This window comes from Corvus moneduloides, chromosome 3, assembly GCF_009650955.1.
Source record: "Corvus moneduloides isolate bCorMon1 chromosome 3, bCorMon1.pri, whole genome shotgun sequence".
In the NCBI taxonomy this organism is placed as follows: Eukaryota; Metazoa; Chordata; class Aves; order Passeriformes; family Corvidae; genus Corvus; species Corvus moneduloides.
Genome location: NC_045478.1, coordinates 69,003,223 through 69,024,166, shown reverse-complemented (window position 1 = coordinate 69,024,166; position 20,944 = coordinate 69,003,223). Strand labels below are relative to the sequence as shown.

The 20,944-nt window shown below is 36.4% G+C and overlaps 1 protein-coding gene across 2 annotated transcripts in view; it reads left to right on the top strand.

Annotated features, from left to right (window-relative positions):
• SHPRH (SNF2 histone linker PHD RING helicase) overlaps positions 1-20,944 on the top strand; it is a 51,235-nt gene that overhangs the window by 19,998 nt on the left and 10,293 nt on the right. For both annotated transcript variants that reach the window (XM_032102136.1, XM_032102137.1), the window contains exons 12-24: positions 1,682-1,845; positions 1,935-2,191; positions 4,935-5,056; positions 7,562-7,650; positions 9,428-9,517; positions 10,964-11,071; positions 12,052-12,194; positions 15,081-15,254; positions 15,573-15,635; positions 16,674-16,899; positions 17,768-17,911; positions 19,171-19,272; positions 20,115-20,186. In XM_032102136.1, coding sequence (XP_031958027.1) covers positions 1,682-1,845; positions 1,935-2,191; positions 4,935-5,056; positions 7,562-7,650; positions 9,428-9,517; positions 10,964-11,071; positions 12,052-12,194; positions 15,081-15,254; positions 15,573-15,635; positions 16,674-16,899; positions 17,768-17,911; positions 19,171-19,272; positions 20,115-20,186 — 1,754 coding nt within the window. The remainder of the gene's footprint in view (positions 1-1,681; positions 1,846-1,934; positions 2,192-4,934; positions 5,057-7,561; positions 7,651-9,427; positions 9,518-10,963; positions 11,072-12,051; positions 12,195-15,080; positions 15,255-15,572; positions 15,636-16,673; positions 16,900-17,767; positions 17,912-19,170; positions 19,273-20,114; positions 20,187-20,944) is intronic.

The following is a 20,944-nucleotide window of genomic DNA, read 5'->3' as shown; positions in this document are numbered from 1 at the left end:
CTGAGTTAGACAAATACTCTGGGGAGCAGAGAAGCTGTATATCTAATAGCTGTCTCAAGTCTGCTCTTCAGTTTTCACTTAGCATAGTGGATAAGTATTAACCCATCTCTATTGCAGCTATAGTTAGTCTGCTCCGGTTACAGAATCCTTTGAACTGTCAAATACAGCAAAGCTGTATTTTCTTTTTGCATAGCTCTGTATGAACTACTGTGGGCATCCACTGCCATGAGTATAAATTGTAAATACTGTGCTAAAGCTTATAAAACTGTCTCAAGTCCTTATGTAAGGACTTAATGAATTGAGATGTGTGGAATAGGTACCTGTGTGTTAGCAGGTGTCATTTATCTTGTCTCTTTTTGTGTGGTACTCAGTTTCTGTAGAAAGGTTTCAGACAGAGATAGAATAAAAGAAGGGAACTGACTAACTGCTTTGTCTCCCTTGTGTTCTCTGATGGGTTTTGGAATATATGGTATACATTGGGGCAATGAGTTTGAAAGTGGGTAAATCAGTGTAAGCATTTGTGGACTGTTGTTTGGATACTAAGTTGTAAAAATCAATATTTTAGATTCACTCATTTTGGAATTGTGAATTAAATTTATAAATACAGTTGATAGTTGCGAGAATGCATAGTTAATAAAGCAAAGCTGTAGAAAGAAGTGATTGGTTTTAGTGTCATGATTAACTTCTTCAAGGCCCTGTGTGTGACAGTGTTGATTTAATGCATATCTGAAATGTCACATAGTTCATAATACATGTTGACAAACTCTCAGGCTATACAAAGGCAGCCCTCACCACGTCAGGGATGAAAACTGCTGACTCATTTCAATCTGTGCCACTGCTGCTGTAATGCAGTGGGATAGGACTTCTGGGTAAGCAATTGCTTCTTCCATAGAAATGATTCCCAAGATTTTTCTTCCTCTGGTCTGTGCTGTATTTGGTGAAGTTCTTGATGCTTTCAGCTGATTACTGAATTACCATAAAGCTAACAGAATAAGGAATGTAGCCACCAGATTTTTAGGAACTATAAGATATTATCACATATCTCAGTTTCTGCAATATCCACACGCAGCATTTAAATGTGTACTTCTGTATTTTTCCAGTAAGATTTCGACAGAAGTTTAAAGTCAGTATGTCCTTAAATTTCATTCCAAAATTCTGAATTAGGCAGAATTAGCAAGATGTATTCTCTCAATTTGCAAGAAAACAATTTAAGTGTCTTTTGTTAATTTCTTATGCATTAGTAGAGAAGTGAAAATTCTTCTGAATTGCAGCCCCTTCTAGGGTTGTGGGCAGCAGACAGTTGGTGCACAGCAGGCTCTGAAGTAATGCTGCTGAGCAATATTGGTTTAGAAAAACCTGGCAAGCCCAGTTAACCATATGCAATCATGTAATTTCTGCCTCTCGCCTCTGCTCTGAATAGGTTTGAATTCTTTGCTCTCTTCTGCTAAACTTGAAATTAGGAAAGTCTCACAAATAGCTATATTCTCACAAGAGAACCCCCACCTTCCATGAACCAGTCCCCTGCTTCAAATATTTTGCTGAGGTAGTGGCTGGAAAACAAGTGGAAAAGAAAATGGCCAGAATGTTGATACTTTATGCTTAATAGCCTTTGTATGAAACTTGATTTCTTTTGAGGCATATTGTGAAGTAGTAAAACATAAACACTTTCTTTTCTTGGCAGATTTGTATGGATTAGTCCTTTTTCTTGGAGTTGACCCTTACTGGGTCAAACATTGGTGGGACCAACTTTTATATCGACCTTATTGTAGAAAAAATCCCCGGCCTCTCTACAGTCTAATTGCGAAGATAATGTGGAGATCAGCAAAGAAGGATGTGATTGACCAAGTAAATAAAAGTTTTGAATTTTAGAATTCCTGAACTTCATTTATCAATAGTTTTATTTGCAAATTACTTACTTACTTTTTTAATTTCAGATTCAAATCCCCCCTCAGACAGAAAATATACACTGGCTTCACTTCTCTCCTGTGGAGAGACACTTCTATCATCGCCAGCATGAGGTGTGCTGCCAGGATGCATTGGCAAAACTCAGGAAGATTTCGGACTGGACTCTCAAGCTTAGCAGCCTAGATAGAAGGACTGTGACTTCTATTCTGTACCCTTTGCTACGGCTGAGGCAGGCCTGCTGTCACCCACAAGCTGTTCGGGGAGAGTTCTTGCCACTACAGAAAAGGTGAATTTCTGTCATTTCTTAAATGGCCTACTTTATTCAAAGCAAAACTGACTGTCCCCAGCAGTGCGAGTTCTTGTACAGTCCTCAAATAAGCCTAATTTTAAGCTTCTTTAGTTAAATGTGCGACTCTGGCACACCAAGGTAATCTGACCTCAGAGGCTGAACATGGCACAGTGGGGTCGTTAGTGTAATTCTTATGTTAAAGAACATAGTACTGAAGGCATTTGATTCTCCAGTGGCGTTCTAACCTTAACATGACTGGGGTGTTGCAGGTGACAGATTAAATAAACGAGATTCTTTTTTTTTTGGCTCTTAAAAGACTCATGTTCATGAATGAGAACAATGAACAAACTGAATCAACAGAATGGAATAATTCTTTAGTTCAAAGAAAATGTTAATGTGAGGTTGCAGAATTTGTAAATGTAAATCGAAACTTGAAAGCTGTTAAATGCTCTTTTTTTTTGCATGCTTTCAAGATCATCTTACCTCACAAGTGCACTGCAAGTAGCAGTTTGGTCTCAGCACTTGTTAGACCAAAAGCATGTTGTCACTAGTGCGAAATGTAGCTGCTACTTGTTCAATCAGTTAGAAGGAGGTTGTGAAGGAATAGGCTGTTTCCATTTCAGACTCTCACAGCGCTGTGTTTCTTTTTCAAGCTGCAGGTAGCAAAGAACTTCAACTTTCAACACTGCCAGTGTTACTGCTACTGTTTCCTAGTCCATCCATTCTATTCGCTTTCTTTCAATCCTTGACAGAAGTTTTGTGTCCTACTCCTTGCTCTTTGTTATACAGGGCACTTGAAGTGCCTAAGCAGCTGAAGCTGACTTTGCACCTACTTGAGCAGACCAGTAGTTAGACGCAGTGCTGCAGCACTTTCTGTAGCAGTCTGCTAATGTGGAAGCAAGGACTGAAACGTAAGAGAAATCAATATTTCCACCCATCATACAAGATTATTTGTGTTAACATGAGCCAGTGTAGTATAAATGAAATGTGTAAACTGAGCAGAGTATGGTGGGAACAGCTTTGTACTGTGTTGATTTTGGTAGAATGGTTGCACAGTGACAGCTGCATAGTAATTATAAATTTTCATTGCTAGAAAAACCAGCAATGAAAATTAAATCTTTCTTGAAACCACACGTACAAAGAAAAGTCATTTCCCAGCACTGTTTGTGTACACTTTTTTGTGAACCAAATTCGGCTGCAGCAGTGGACATTCCCAGAATTGAGAGAAGATTTGGTCCCTGTCTTTGGTTATATGTAGGAGAATAATGAAGAAATTCACTGCTTGGACCTTTGATGAATAAGAGAAATTTACTGAAACAAGAAAGTTGATTCTGGAGCATATAGATAAGAGACATGGGCCTGGAATAAAAACCTGACTTTGAAGCATATTCTATGATAGATTACTTTTTTCCCCACATAGTGAAGGCAGTAAATGTGGTCTACTCAGCAAAAAAAAAAAAAAAAAAAGAAAGCCCTTAAAAGAGATTTTTCTAGGTTCCTCTAGTTTAACTGAGTAAAAACCCCTTCTTTTTGCCTTAATTGGTAGTCTCAGGCTGTGTATCAAATTGCGTATTTTATATGTACATCCTTTTGCTGTTATAATTTTTCTTGGAACTGCTGATGGTTTTGAAAATAAAAGGTAAGTAGCAATGGTGGAAGTATCAGCATATGCAGGTGCTATGTGTATTTACCATTGCCTTTTTAGAATTCAGTAATTATGAATAGTGATTATATTGATTTAAAGCTCACTCTGTTGTAACACTGTACTATAAAACCAAGAATCAGTTGCTGCAACTGGAACAATGTTGCAAGGAGGGTAAAATAAAGGTCTAGGCAAGGGATATCCTTCCAGCATAGTTTGAGCCCAGTCTGTGCAAGAGTTATGTCACCTCTTACTCTGTTCCACAGTGCTAAACACCAAATAGTAAATGCTTCTCCTGAAGGTGAGTGAGGCTGAGGAACAGGGTTTCAGGGGACGTGGGTGGTGTCTGGTCTAACAGCAGCCTCAGGTCAGCTGTTGTTGGCTGTTGTTACTGTTTACTCTCCTGTCTCTTCATATCAGTCCTCTGATTCTTTAACCTGTGGCCTTACTCCAAGGTATACTTCAAGCTTCTTTCTTGCATCCTCCTTATTTATGTTTCTGCTTCTCTCTCTTTTTCCTCTCCATTTCTGGTATTTCTATGTTAAGCTAATTCTCTTCTGGTGAAATCCCTCTCATAATTTGCAAATACGACAAATGTAGAAAAAGAAGTTTAGAATTATTTTTGCTGTCTCCTCTGTTCTGATTTCACACATTTTCCTCTTTACATTGACACTTCATGTGTTTTGTGTTTAGATTGGTAGCAGAGGGTAGAAGTGTAGTCTATCATAGCTGTTTTCATCTGAACAGCTCTTGACAAAATGAGGTCTATTTTGCTTGTTTCCAGTTCACCACTAAGGGAAGGAGAAAAATATTTTGCCCCATGAAGGGTTATTTTACCAAGTTCTAATTTTCTTCTTGCTTCTTGCTTCTTTGTGTTCCAGGAGATGTCAACTTCTGGACACACTCAAGTTAGGGTAAAGCTCTAGCAGGAAGAAAATCTGACAGCTAGAGGTTTTTTAATAAGTAAAGAAATCTCAAAAAAACATTTGCAGTATGTTGGATGCATGTAATGATCTGCTATGCTTCTTAGCATGACTCTCTTACTTTTCTGGTACTGTGATTTGGTTTCAAATTTGAGCCATTTGGTCTCCTTTTCAGCACTATGACCATGGAGGAGCTGTTGGCATCTCTGCAAAAGAAATGTCGAACGGAGTGTGAAGAAGCTCACCGACAGCTGGTGTGTGCTCTTAATGGCTTAGCTGGTATCCATATCATTAAAGGTGAGACCGAAGGGCTGTAGCATATTCTTTACTCCTTTCAGTACAGGAGTAAAGAATATGCTCCATCTCTGTGTACTGGGAGGATAAAAGAAGTCGTACTTGTGTAATTGTTCTTAACCTGCTTTTGTTTAATCAGTACTGCTTTCTGGGCTCCCCTTGTGCCCCTGGCCGTGCAAACTGCTGTGCTGACTGTGGATTCCTTTTGCTGCTCCTGCTAGACAGCTCTGTTAATGTAGATTTTTTCTGAATTATAAGGAAAAAAAAAGCTTTGAATGAGAAACAAAAATAAATACATGAATCTTGAGTGTCCCCCTAAACAAAATAAAAATAAATTTAAATTGCTTAGTTATGAATGTGTAAAAATGCCTCTTCCAAGTTCTTCTAAAGTTGACAAGCTGTTACTTATTTTTCTAGCTCATGTCAAAGTCTTCCTTCAAAGAGAACAGGCAAACTGCCTTTTCTCTTACTTGCCTCACAGAAAGACTATATTCAGATTCTTTAATCTGTAGTTAGTAGGGTTGAAATACTTTGTTACGATTGCAGCATGGAAATATGTGTTTCTGATAAAGTGCTTAAAAAGAGTTACATACAGATGTAGTGCTTCTAAAATACACTAGTAGTGTATGGCCTGTTTTGAAAACCAGATTGATAAAAATTTCATCTGGTGAGAAACAAAAGCAGGACAAAAGAGGCAGAGCTGTAGTCTGTAACTCCCCCCCAGTATTACCCTTACACTCAGTTTTCTTTATCAGGAAGGGGGAAGCACACCTTACATAAAAGCGAGGCCATGAATTCATTCATACTATAATTGAAAACTTATAGGTCTAATTATTATTAGTCCAAGTTTAATTGCTACAGGCAAAGAAAAGAGTAATAATCACACTTGTTTCTACTGCTTGTCCTGCTTTTATGCTCACTTTTCTACTTAGGCCCATCTGTATCCTGAGGTCAGTGGTTTCATAGATGTGGTGGCAGTGCAATGGCCCGTTGTCACTACCTTCATCAGGAGGAATTAGATGTTTATGTTGATGGTTTCTTTCTCACACAAGAATCCAATGAGGGTCATTTTTATGTTTGCTAGCATGTTTGCATCTTTCTCTTTCTTCATTGGTCTGCAGCTCCATGAAAACACCAAATTTAGTGTACATGATGCCTTTTATGAATGTTACATACTCTTTCTTTGTTCTCTTTGTTGCCCCTAAAACCAGTTTTGTCCAGCTCTAAGTCTGCATTTCTTTGACTGTGGGTGAGTTGTTTATAGCCATGGCTTTCTTATTCACTGCCAAGCCTGTGCACCATCTCTCAGCATCTCATGGCTGTACTCTACACTGCATCCTATATCTTTACTTGTCAATAGCCTCTGCTACTGTTACTAGGCCTATATTTCCCTACGCTACATCATTGTGGTAGTTGTAAATATCTCATTCTACACGGAATAACTGCTTGTTACTGCTATCTATATAAAGCTGTGTTTGTACCACACAAAGATAAACAAAAGTTTAAAAAAATACTGAAAATTAGCCATAGACACCTAGTGAATTACAGAAATTGCTATCACAGCTCAGCCAAGGATAAGGTCCAGGCAGGTCAAGAAAAATTCAAGGAAGGCCTGAAGCTTCAAGCTTGAGGGAGGCCTTGCAAATTCAGCACATAGCTTTTGGCCAGTACTAGCAATGGCAATCCTGTACTGCAGGACTACACCCTTACAACTGCAACTCTTTCAGTGTAAGAAGCAGCAAATCTTGTTGACATAGAATTGTTACACTTCCATATAGACGGGATGATGGTTTTTGTTGTACTCTGTTATCTGTCTTTGTGCATTTCTTGTCCCTGTACTTCTCTTTGTTTTAAGAGTCTCTAAGGCTATTATTGGCTAAGTAAGTTTCCATCAGTTGAGGAAAGAAAATTAAAATGGATTTTTTCACTGCTTTTCCATACACAACTTCAATTTTGTATTTCTTTTTAATTTATATAGGCTATTTTCTGAGAAGTGATTGTGATGTTGGCAGCTTACATCAATAGTTATGCTCCCTGCATGTACCTAATCATTTCTGCATTTCTGAAGTATGACACAACTTTCATGGTTTTCACTGGGAGAGTGAATAATGTATTTACAGTGCAAATTTAGAAATGCATCACTGCAGTGAGTTGTAGATGATTTTTTTTAAGTGCAACATAAGATTTTTTTGGATTTATGCAAGCATGAATACCTATTTTAAGATTAAGAGGTTTACAGATCTTACAGTCACAGAAGATATTTAATTTGTAAACTGCTTTATTCTTTGTAGAATATCATATTCTGTCTTTTAACAGTTTTTTTGGGGGGAGGCATGGAATGACTAGGAAAGAATTGCTTGAAGACAGGCACGCACTATACAGGCTCTCTGAGAACATCTTAGTATGTTACAAGTAATGTTTAACTCTTGTAAGGTCAGTCATGGCTGCCGGTATATTTAAAAACCAACACAATATGTCTGGTTTTTTGCTGCTCTTTTTTTAATTCAGGAGAATATGCACTGGCTGTGGAGCTGTACAGAGAAGTATTAAGATCATCTGAAGAGCACAAAGAAAAGCTCAAAACAGATTCCTTGCAAGTGAGTGAGCATTGAAATGTAAAGAGACATAGTTGAGAACTGGAATACTTTAGATTTAATTTAACAGGTCAGTCTTTTCTTCCTCCCAGTGATGTGCTGAATTACTCTTTCAGCCTGATGTAATGATCACAATCTTTTGATCGCAATCTTTAGATAGGAATCTGTCCCATGACCTTCATGTTTCATTTTCTGTTTTTTGACAAAAAAAAAGCTGCTGTGTTTCTAAAAGCTTGCGTGTGAGATTTCATGATGTCCCTGAAGCAGCATATGATCTCCACCTGCTGTTCTGCAGTAAACTTAACAAGCTGAATTCCTAGACTTGTGCATGTGACTTGGGACTGCTCACATTAACAGTGCTATATTACATTCTGCAATTACAGAATGCAGGGTTTGCACTGAGAGTGATATTAATGTGCCAAATGATAGAGAATAATAAAATAGTTGCGCTGCAGAAGGTAAAAGGCCATCAGAACATGGAAAAGAATCGAAGTGCCTTTTCTCTTTGTGCATTTGACTTCGTGCCTTTTGAATACTATATTAAAAATAAGAATATATTTTCCTGGTAAAAAAGTCATGGTTCTCTAAGTAACATATTTATAGTTCTTAAAGAACTATCAGTTCTGAATTGACCAAAATTTTCTTCAGCATAACAAGAGATTTAAAATGTTAGTGACACATAGATAAGATGTGATCAGTTGTCTGTTTCTGTACTTGCTTCTCTGAGTAAATTATTGTTTGATTATGTTGCATGTGGTCACCTGATGTCTCTGTTGTGCTTCTTTGATTCTTCCTTTTTGACTTTCTGGTGGATTTTTATCTTAGCATGGACATATTAGCATATACTTGTTAAGTTGCTCATTGTTGTTAATTAAATTGTTATACTGGATTATGCAATCCAATAAGGCTTTTTTTTCCCCCTCAAAATATATGCCGCCTAATATTGCCTTAGTTTAACAAAATTTGACTTTTGTTAAGTTTTTCTCAGTTGTGTAGGCTTAGCTCTTTGGAATAATGGCAAACCACTGCTGGCCAGTCCTCTTAAGTGGCTGAGATAGTAATAGAGCAAAGGTGAAGAGAGTCCAGGACGTGAGAAGGGCACCAGTTTATGAAAGTGGAGAGTATTAATATGAGTTTGTGGGAGCTTTGCAAGAAGCATAATATTATTGGTCTGGTTTGAGAAACAAAGGGTGAAGCCAGAGAAGAGGAGCAGAGTTTGCTTATATTAACAATCAAATTTATTTTCCCTAAAAGGAAACAAAAAGGTCATGTGTTTTTAATATCTTTAATTTCACAGAGCTGAAAAATATGAAAAATTATTGAAGCTCTTGGTATCTAGTCTTTTCCTTATACTTTATTTTGCTTTAGATAGGCTAAATAAATTGTTTCCTTAGAACATTCTAAAAGACATTTACAAAAGAATGTGCTCTGAGATAAATGATTTGTTTTCCATAATAGTCAAGGGCTGTTCTAATTAGGAGGGTGAGTATGGTAGGGGATCTGATGACCTGGTATCACACGTGCCTGCTGATTTGCTTTTGAGCTGTTAAAGAAGGTCTTTTTAGTATTTCATTTCCTGCCATTTCCTATCCCAGTAAAATGCAGAAAGGAATCTTTCTTTTCTTTGGAAAATGTTTGCAGATCAGCAGAGAAAGACAAAACTGATTTTAAATGCATGCTAATTTCTTGCTGTAAGCTTTCATTGGTGTTCAGGTTTTTCCTGTCACAGATGTTGCAAGGGATTTTTTTCATGATTGCTCTTGACCTTGTATATATTCAGAGACTTCATTCTACACACAATTTGATGGAATTGTTGGCAAAGCATCCAGGAATTCCCCCAACATTGCGTGATAGCCAACTTGCAGAAGAGGTAAACATATTTTGTTTTTACATAAATACTGAAGAGCTTTTGAGTTAACTACATATATTTCCCTTAAACTTAGTAAAATCGAGAGTTGTTTATTGTGTGATGAGAGCAGAAATGTCCAGTAAAATACTGCTGTTCTCAGTGCTGGTGGCCTCTGTTATGTTGTGAGTGTGTTTTATGGAACTTTTAATAATTTTTGCCTCTAAAATGCTGTTTCCCCACCCCCGTGTTCCTGTGGAAATAACTTATATAGATGTTAGTGATAAAGAATGTGTCATCCTGAATTCTTCTGAGTTCTTTATTTCCTCACATTTTCTTTAGCTTTCCTCATTTTTAACTTCAAATAGTCAGAGTTTTCTGTAGGTGAAGTTTATTTTTCTTTGGCCAGAGGAGCAAGTCACCGTATATCCCTTTCTATATGCATAAGCTTAACTATATCCTTAATCTTAACTGGGCAAGTATCTGGCAAAATAGCTGGGATTACTCTTCCCCACTGGTTACTTGCAGTGGATGTAAGGACATTTGCAAAAGAATGTCATTATTGTGTCACTGTTTGGGCTGAAAGGGACCTGGGTCATCTCTAGCTGAACTTCCCCCTCAGAGCAGGGTCAGCGTGGATTTCTGTCCAGGTATCCCAGGGCTTTATCCAACTGGGCTTTTAAAACCTCCCAGGAAAGAGATTTCACAACTTAGCTGAGTAGCCTGTTGCAGTACTTCGTAATTCTCATAGCAGGGAGGTTCTGTGTGAATCTTTTTCCTGTTTCAATTTATAGCGGTTGTCCCTTGTTCACTTGCCATGTACTTCAGTGAAATGCCTGGGCTCTCAGTTTTGGTGATTTCCTTCTGCCTGCTGGAAGGCTGATGTTTAGTAATCTCTCTCCTTCAAGCTGTGCAGGCCCAGTTCTTACAGCCTCTCCTGTTTTGTGGTTGTGATGAGTATCTGTCTTATTATTTGGATATCTTCTGATATTTTATCATTTTTATGCAAATTGTACGTATGGGTATCAGATTTTTCTTTTTTAATGAGACTTGTTCTCCTATTATAAAGTTTATACCTGCCTTACAGAAATTCTGTGGAAGTACTGCCTGTTTTTTATTGACCTGTAATTCTAGCAATTTTTAAATACCACATTATCCTGACATGATTATGGGTTAGATTCCAGTTCCCTTTTGTAATGCAGTGTATTTCTGTTGTTGTTTGGGCTTATCCAAAACCAAAGTTGCATAGTTAGCATCTTTGTAGTAAATTTTCTTCTCAAATGTTTTATTTTTGGCTTACTAATAAATGCTGGATTCTAGAGAAAAAAAAATACTGCTTACAAGTGAAATTGGGTAGCAGATAAATAGGTAACCATTTAAAAACACTATGGTAGCTGGGGAGTTTTTACCTTTGCAATATTCCTCCCAGATATGACTTGTGCATAGTTTAAGCTCTTATTTCTTATACAGGCAGAACAACTTCGACAACATTATATGAGTAAATCCAACGCAGAAGTTGCAGAAGCACATCAGGCCTTACAGCCAGTCCTTCAAACCATTCGGGAGCTTCAAAGAAAGGCAGGTACCTCTTATATGTTTTGTCTCTGAATTTTGACATTTTAAAAAAATACTATTTTCATCTGTTTATCCAGAACTATAGCTGTTTATTATTTCTAACAGTTTTTGAAGCCGTGTTTGGGATGGGGCTTGGGCACACTCACCACAGGCCCAAAACATAATCTGTGTTCCCCACACACATGAACTTGATGAACAGATGACTGAAAACATAAGTACATGGTAGGGGAATACGTCTAGTAAAGTTTAACACTGTTCTTGATTTTTTAAATTAACTGTGCTTCACCTGTAGTTTAGGTAAATAAGTTGTGGGGTTTGGCGTTTGAAACATTTCTGTGGCGTGTCAGATGGTATTTCAGTTACTTTGAAGGGAAATGTTTTTTAACATTCATTTAGTTAGTGTGCTTAAGGCTTAACTATGTTCAGTTAATGTGACAACTCAGATTTCATGGAATGTAGCAAACCCTTAATCAATTGATGAACACCTGAGTTGAAATGGTGCTTGTCACTTACATAATAGTAAAGAAATAATAAAAGGACAAATGGCACACGAGGAAGTAAACTTATGCAGCTTCTCTCGCCTGTTAAAATTACAAGGTCACTTCAGTGTTGCTCTGTTAATTTCACAGGGAGCTTTACTTTCTCTCATTAAATGATCATTTCATCTCCTTTTGAGAGAGAGAGAAGGAAGAAACTTTGAGATCACAGTATCTCTATGTGGCTGTTCTGTGTAGATAGCCTTGGTGAATCTGACTCTGCTGAAGGAATATAAAGGTGTGGAGAATGTAGACAGTTTCTTAGTCATGTGTTACACTTCAACAGAAAATGAGATATTTTTTAATCATACTCTCATGCTCCACTTTTCATGGAATTTTCCAGTCTGTGTTTGACCATGGCCTAAAGAGTGGTATATACCTCTGCTGCAATGAGTAGATTGGTTTTCTGTTGAATGTTCAAGGATAAATCTATTCTTTTTCATACAGATACATTCAGGTTCTCCTTGGTGGTTGGATGTCATCCAGACAGCAATACAGTATGCCATCGATGAGGAGCTTGTTCAGCGTGTGCAAAATGAAATAACCTGCAACTACAAACAGCAGACGAGTAAACTCTCCATGGCAGAGAAGTAAGAGAATAACTGAAATAGGCTGTAAATACAGTTAAATCTACTCAGGTCTTCTTACTAGCTTGTGCTAGCAGTTGCAATTAGATAGCAGACATTTTTGCTTCAGAGCATCTGGACCGCAATTATGTTTCAAAACTAGTCCCTGAAAAAAAGTGCAACTAAATAGAAGATTAGGTAAGAAAGTAGGAAAATTACTGTTTTCTCTTAGGCATTCTTTGAAATGTTCTTCTCTATTAACTACTGTGGTTTTACGGTCTTCTGTACTCATGAAACTGCTGAGTAAGAAGAATTTGAAATTTATTGCATTAAAATTGAGTAACCTCTGAAAGAAACTGACTTGCTTGAATGGAAAGTAGACAATATCAGAAGATCCTTTTGTAACACCATAAAATAGCATCACTTTTTTTCTGTGCAAAGAATTTGAGGTTGTTTTCATGTTCAAGACAACGGTATACCACTTCTTTTTGGGTTCAATTACAGAATAATGAATTCAGAAGGAACTTTCAGAGGTCACATAGATCAACCCTCATCTTACAGATCCAGACCCATGCTCGTTCAATCCAGCAAGGTTGCACAGGAATTTGACCTGTTAGGTATCTCCAGGGAGGGAGATCTAACAGTCTCTATGTGAAGCCTGTTCTAGTATTTGGCCCACTTGGTGGAAAAATAAAAAAAGACATTAAAATCCTTCTACCTAGTTAATATTTCCTGTGTTGCATGTTATGTACACTGTCTTTTGTTCTTTCACCAGGTGCCTTTGAGAAAAGTTTGACTCAGTCTTCTCTGTACCTTGCAGTTAGATAAATATAGAAAGCAATAAGGTCTCCCCTGAATTTTAGGGTTGAATAGACCCTTTTCTCCTAACCTCCTCTTGTACATTCTGGCTGACCGTCTGTAAGTTCATCACAGAAAAGGGAGACATAGGAAGGACAGTGCTCTCATAGTTTAGCTTCAGGCAATTTTCTCAGATATATGAACTTATGCTCTTAAATACAGTCTATCTTAATCATGTTTTAGTCAAATACATTTTTATTATATTTATGATATATATAAATAGATGTGCATAAATGTATATACATCTGTGTATAAACATCTAATGTGCTTATAAAATGTGTATATGTGTATAAATTTAAATATTTAAGATACACACGTAATTTAGCTCCACATGTAAAGAGATATCCTTCACTCTGACTACTCTGCCATCATGATTCCAAAAGGTTGTAATTTCTTCTTGAAGTAAAGACTTTTCTGGAAGTAAACCTATCTTTTACTTTTCAGTACTTAACATAATTCTATTGAATAATCTAAATAAAGATACAAAACTTAACCTCTTTTTTCTTCAGCACAAGAGGCAATGGGCAAAAACTGAAACACAAGATGTTCCCTCTGAACATCAGGGAATGCTTTTGTACTGTGAGGGTGACTGAGCACTGGAACAGGTAGCCCAGAGAGATTGTGGGGTCTCCATCCTTGAGATACTCTAAAGTTGTCTGGGCGTGGTCCTGGGCAAGCAGCTCTAGGTGACCCTGCTTGAGGAGAGCATTTGAACAAGACAACACCCCAAGGCCCCTTCCAACCTCAACCAATGTGTGAGTCTGGATATAAACATTTAATGGTTATTTGAGAATGATAGCATCATATTCTGGTCCAAATAAATATGAAGAAAGGACTGTTTGCATGTTCATGCAAAACTTTTATGCCTATGCATCTGTCTGTATGTTAGCTTGTGTCACACTGATTTTTTTTTTTTTCCCCTTCAATTGAAATTAGGTATTTAGAAAGTATCTTCTGAAATTGCTGCTGCTTACAGATTGTGCAACTTTGGAAAAGCTATCTGTGACTAAATTTTCTTTTATAACACAGGGATAAAACTTACTTCCATTTCAATTTATTTTAGCATATGAGATAAAACTTAAAGAACAGTGTCTTATCAAGTGCTACTTCGTCAGTGTTGGAAGCAACAAGTACTCTTAATGGAGTACTGGATATGATTAATCCATGGTATAGTGAGGGAGATTTTTATGAAGCTGATATTTTTTGGCAACTGATGGTATTAACAGCAGACTCGTGGTTGCAATTTACATTTATTTTCAGACTATCTGGTTAGGTAAACCTTGTCTATGTTATTTTAAAATGCACATCACTTAAGTGGGTCGTATTAAATGCCAAGCTTTAGTACTGTTAAACCTGTGCTTTGCTCTCTGCACTTTACAAAATGGATGTTTTGGATCAAACTTTCCATATGGTGTAGAACCACAGTCTTGTACATCAATGTCAGACCTTGTAGGAATGGTGCACTTTCTTTCAGCAAGAGACTTCTGCTCACAGGAAAAACACAATGTGGAAAGTACTTAACTTGTGTTCATGTTTCTCCTCTAATCACAAAAGAAGCTAGGTTTTAGGAATACGGGTTACTGTTATGTCCACTTAATACATTTAACTTTGAAAGCTAACTTGCCAAATGAAGTGTATTTTTGCGATGGGTGCATGTGTCTCCTGTGAATTGCACAGGTGCATTGCAAATCACTTTGTTGGCAAACAGACACAAGTAAGACTGTAAGTATGTGCAGTACCTTTAGTAGATCTGCATTGTGGACCAGAATATTGCCAGTTGGTGTTCACTACTAGTGTTTGGTCACATCTCTCAAGTCATTGAATGAGTCCTTCTGTTCTAAAAATACCAGGCATTAGCTCTGGGGATACACTGGAGTGATTTCTGACAGCATTACGTGTTACATGTAGTAGTAATAAGCATTTGCTTGTGGTACAAACATTGTATGTTGTCCTAGATTGCTATTTAGCTACTTCTCTTCTACTTTAAAATACTGAATCAAGTTTGGACTTAGTGTCTTGGTGTACAATAATTTTCCTTTTTCTTTAAATCAGATTCCGTGACTGCAGAGGCCTTCAATTCCTACTTACAACCCAGCTGGATGAAGTGAAGAAGTTCCAGAAGATTGTAAGAGAAGCAGTGAAAAACTTAGAAGGGCCTCCTTCTAAGCAGGTCATTGAGGCTGCCACTATCTGCCATTTGCGACCTGTTAGACTTCCACTTAACAAGTACGTCTTGAAAACAGAAAATATACCTTAGACATGTATTACTAAATTTTCCTTTATTTGAAATAACATTCTAAAATCTTCATTATGTACTCAGGAGCTGTATGCACACAGATGTCACAGATCCATTTGTTAGAATCATGACCTTTTGTTTTATTTTTATAAAATCTTCTCGTGTCAGCTATATTAGTGTATATATGACTCTTATTTTGTTGTTTTTTAAGAATTTTATGTAGCTTTATATGTTGGAATAGGGGCTTATGATAATTTGGTTTCTGATGAAATTCTGAGTGCATCTATTTTCAATTTCCTGTATTGCAGCTGTGTCTTTTGTAAGGCTGATGAATTGTTCACAGAATATGAGTCAAAGCTCTTTATGCATAGGTAAGTTCATAGCTTTAGAAATTTATCACTGTTAGAAAATATGAGAGTTGGGTTGGTTTATGTTTTCTGAAATAGCTTTATGACCAAATGACAGCAGCTTCTTGCTAATGGCTTTGATAGCAGTTCTATTAGGTTTAATTTTCTATGTAAGTTTCATTTGAATAAACTGTATCCAAGGAATGAATACATCCCACTTTCTATCAAGCTGCTATAATATGACCGTTTGAAATGAAGCATTGGCATGTTCAGAAAGCATGTGTATAAATACAAGTATGTTATTTTAACACATACTCCTATTTGTGCAAATATTTATTTGCAGTCCAGCTGCAAGTGGTATAGTACCATCCTTATTCAATGTTACAGTGAGAGAAGAGGTCTCAGACAGGATGAAGCTGAAAGAAGGGTGACACCAGCACAGGTGTCAGAAAAGTATGCAAAGTGGGCAGTACTGAGAGACATAGATTACAACCCTCTGCATGCTTTCATTTGGACTTCTATCTCTCACTATGTCAAAATTGGATTGAAAAGTCTTGAGGATACTGAGAACATTTTGAGAAGTCTTTACCAGTGGGAGCTTGTTGCCTTACGACTGCTGGAATCAGGAAGCATCAATGTATTTCTAAATTAGCATTATTTGTCAAGGAGAGAACTGTGGAGCTGTACTGTTCTTACACAGTGCAATACACAGCAAATTTGTATCAGTTTAATTGTAATTCTTGTTTATATAAAAAGTTAGAAATGAAAAATTTTTAATGAATGTGACATTAATAACTACTGAAAGATGATTTAGATGTGTAAGCCTTTACAAAAGCTATTGATGATTTTGAGCTGACAAAATGGCCTGAGGATTGGTACCGAGGTCACTTGTGTTCAAAGCAAGCTTTTGATACATTAGGTAATAAAACAGCTGTTTATATTTGCTTGGTTTGCATTATCCTTTAATCATATATAAGAAGGCTGAAATAGATGATGAATAAGTACAGATGGATGTAGAAGTACAAAATCAGTGCTAAGTGCTGTGTTGGGTTTGTTTTGAAGTGTTAAAGGCCAAATGGCAATCTTTGAGGAGATGATAGAAGACCAAGAAGGGCTTGTCGATGATCGTTTGCCCACCACAAGCAGAGGGCTCTGGGCGACCAGTGAAACGGAACGTGCCTTGAAAGCTCTTCTCTCCTTTGCCAAAGCTCATCGAATGGATGCTAGGCTAACTGAAGAAGGAAGCATATTCCTGGAGCTCTTTGAAGCATGGAAAAAGGAATATAAGGTACAGTAAATTACATGGTGATGAAACAGTTGTGTGGTCCATTTAATTTATTATAAACAAATTGAAACTGAATATTAGCACATCTGAGTTGTATTCCTGAAATTAGGCTTTGCCTACACCAACCTTTTCCACAGTGCTTATTACAGGATTTGATTTTAAATGATTTATATATGATTTAAGAGTTTCTAAAAGCTGTACTGGTGACTAATCAAATTACTAAGCAATGTAATTGCATCTATTAAGACAGTATAAGGATGCAATTATATGTGTTCATCTGTTTAGTTAAATCAGAATGTAGCAAGGCTCAACAAATCCAAATGGTCCCTTCTGTAATTCAGTTTCCCTTCAGTCTTGTGAAGAAGGAGCACAGTTTTTCATGTGCCTTTGTTAGGAAACAAAAGGTGGGACTAATATGCCAATGAGAATGAAGACAGTGTTATGGATTCCATCTGTTGTGACTTGGAAATACTGATTCAGTGGTCTGTACTACTCTAATCTACATTGAGCTACAAGGATGATACCCATGAAATAACTCTTATTTTATTCAGCATTTGTTTAGTTTTGCAAGGCATTTGGTTTCTGAATTTTTAGTTGCATTAGTTATTGTAATGCTAATAGTTGTAGAAGAAATAAGAGCCAGCTATTTATTGTTGTTTATACAAAGAGGCTGGAAAAGAGAGCAGGAAAAATGATGTCTATACTGCTTGTTTTCCTTTGTAATTTGTTGTTGTTGTGGCTGAATACTGTAAAGAAATATTAACCCTTCCTCCAAAAAGATTCTCACATTTTATTTTACATTGTATGGCAGAGTCATGTAAGTGTAACTCAATTCAGTTCTGCTGTTCATTTGTTTGGGGTTTTCTTACAGTTACTTCATGAGTATTGGATGGTCCTTAGGGATCACGTGTCTGCTATTGATGAACTGGCAATGGCGACAGAACGACTGAGAGTGCGTCATCCTGATGAGCCAAAACCAAATCCACCAGTTCTCCACATTATAGAACCACATGAGGTAAAGTACTGGGCAGGAAAGAATGGTTTCTTTCTGAAGGAACCTGCCTCCTACAAAAATAAAATCTGCATCTGGATCTATGTATAAGGTCTCTATTATGTCTCTGTTTCCATTTCAGAAAGGCTTGGTAGAGTATAGAATTCTTACCTATTTCTGCATTCAGTACATGGGCCATTTTGAGCTTGTAACTGTTATTTTGATGTATTTTTTTAGCCTTCTGACAGAGTGGCATGTTTCCAAAATACTGCTGTCCTTTCAGCAGCTGCAACTTCCTTCCTTTCTCTACAATTTCCCAGTTTGCCAAGCTGGTGGAAAATTAAGTTGACCTGATTCCTTACCCGTATTGATACTTTCCACAAACGCCTATATAAAACAGAAGGAGCAGCTAAAAGACAAATCTTCTTTTCAGTATTTTGAAATTTCTGAGCTACCCCTGAGAGACTTTGTTTATGGTGATAGAGAAAAAACTTTTTTTTTTTTTTTACCAGTAGAAGTATATTTTCTATAGACACAATTTCTGGGGTTTTTTTCAGTGAGATTCAGTTAGATAAAAGTGCTTCTTTCTATAAGGAAATAAATTTTATCTCTGTAGTGAAACAATTTTTTAAAGGAGCACTTTGCTTAACGAATGCCTAACAAAATCTTAAGATTTATGTACGTATATGCAGCCATAAAAGAAACACCCATTACTTTGGCCTTTATCCTTCAGGTGCCTGCCTCTTCTTCAGTATTAATAGCTTCTCCACTATCAGCTGTAATTTATCTAAAAAAAGTCAGCTTAATGTTTCCGTCTTTGTATAGGTTAAATGAAAAGTGTAAATTTCTTAGAAATGTAAAGAAAATACTTGTTTCTTACACACTGTTTTTGGAACTAGCAGTTGAGTCTAGGATGTATATACATGACTGTAAGAAAATAGATGATAAATTGAATGAAGTCCTAAAGAAACTTCTAAAAAATTGGGTTATTTTAATTTTGTTTCTGTAAAGAACCAATAATGCAAATAAAACAACAGAAAACAATTTTGTGTACCTTCTGTGTCTCAGCCCATTCGCAGTGCTATGTTCATACTGGGTACGGAAAAGGAATAGATAATCAATTTTGCTTGGGGAAAAGCACATCTTAAATTTCCAGCATGAGCTGTTTGTCTGTCTGTCCCCAGTAAATTACTCAGCTGAATTTCACAAAAAAATTTAATTCAAGCCTTATTGTAAAACTTTTTTTTTCCTGTTTTAATACATATTTAATTTTGTTTTCATAGGTAGAGCAAAATCGAGTTAAACTTCTGAATGACAAGGCAGTTGCCAAATCACAGCTTCAAAAGAAATTAGGACAACTTCTGTACCTCACTAATCTGGAGAAAGTAAGATTAATGGTTCCTTAGTCTTTACTAAGTGATGTACTCTGTTTACCTAGTGGAAGAAACCTACCATTATTTTTATTTAAAACTTCTATCTTAAAGAAATTGTATTTTCTGTGAAGATTCATTACATTTTGAAATTCATTGTGCTGTTCTTTGTGTTAGGGTATGCTCATGAAATTATTTATTGCATTATATATTTTAGTTACTTGCTTAATTACATGCTTATTAAACTATGAAGTAGTTTTAAATGCTTAAAGTTTTCAATAAAACTAACTGGGCCATGTTTAGTAGAAGCCTTATAAAATTATGTTAGTCTCTGCATACCTTTGGTATTTTACAAAGAGCTTACCTTAAACAGAAGGACAATCATGTCTGGAGATTAAGTAAGTGTTAAAAAAATACCCAAAAAAACCCCAAAACAGACAATCCCCATGTATTAAATGTTATTTTAATCATAGTGTTTAAGTGCAATTATGTTAAAGTAAGCATAGTTAAGCAAAATTTAAGTGTTTTTACAACAATGTGAAGCTGATAGAAAATATTAGGAATTTCTTGTTTGAAGCTTGTATTTTACCAGGATTTTTCAGGGCTATCATAGAGCTGCAGATGCCATCTGAAGGACTGCAGTATGAAAAGTGCTCCCTTTGCTTACCATAAATTACATATTTTTTAACTCCTCAAGATGGACTTAAGTAGATGAATATGTTTTTAATTTGCTGACACAGTGTTTTGGTTTGATTTGGTTTCTTTTAAGGGCTTCAATATTCATTTTTTCTAGAAGCTTGTTTTAAATATAGAATAACAAAACACAGAGCTTATATATATTCTTTTCTAATTTATAGTCTCAGGATAAAACTACTGGAGGAGTTAACCCAGAACCATGTCCAATCTGTGCACGCCAGCTGGGAAGACAGGTAAGATACTTATTCAATAAGTTTTAGTTTTAGAACGTCTTTAGCTAGAGCTGAGCCAGTTGTGTGTGAAATTGTCAAGATCTGATTTTAAATGAATGTTGTATTGAAATGGGGGAAATGAGCTGTTTCCTGTATTGTACCAATCAGCTTCTCCCCTGAAACAACATCTTTCTCGAATGCAAGCACCTCTACTGCTTTAGCTTTTGACATCAGTGCTTAGGTGTTCCAAAAATGTGTGTTCATGATTGTTTTGTAACTCTGAAGTTATACTTTTGTCAGGAACATTTATTTCGCATTTATAAGCTAACAGAACTAAGTAGGTAAATATCTTTTGTATACTATTGTATTTTACTGTAATTGTTCTTATTGATAGTATTGTTTTCTTCTAAAGAAAAGGATATTACTTATGTAAACATAGCAAAATCCAATAGAATAAATACTGGCAATGAGGATTTCTTTCCCCTCCACTTCCCTTCTGAACTGCAGGAGTTGAAATTCAAGTGAGACTTAATCTATGTCATAAAGTACAAAGCCATAGGTTAAACTTGACTTATGATGCATTAGGGAAAAACATGAAAGGACTCCTTTTCAGTCGCACTAAATTGTCTTTTTTTTTAGGGTAGTTATTTCAAGGAGGTTTAGCTTCTCTTTGCTTTATAGACGTGTAAACGTGAACTGCTGCCCTGCCATGTTTCCAAAATCCCCTCTGTGCCCTTCTTCCAAGGGTAATACAGGTTTTTACAGAGAATAGCTGTTAG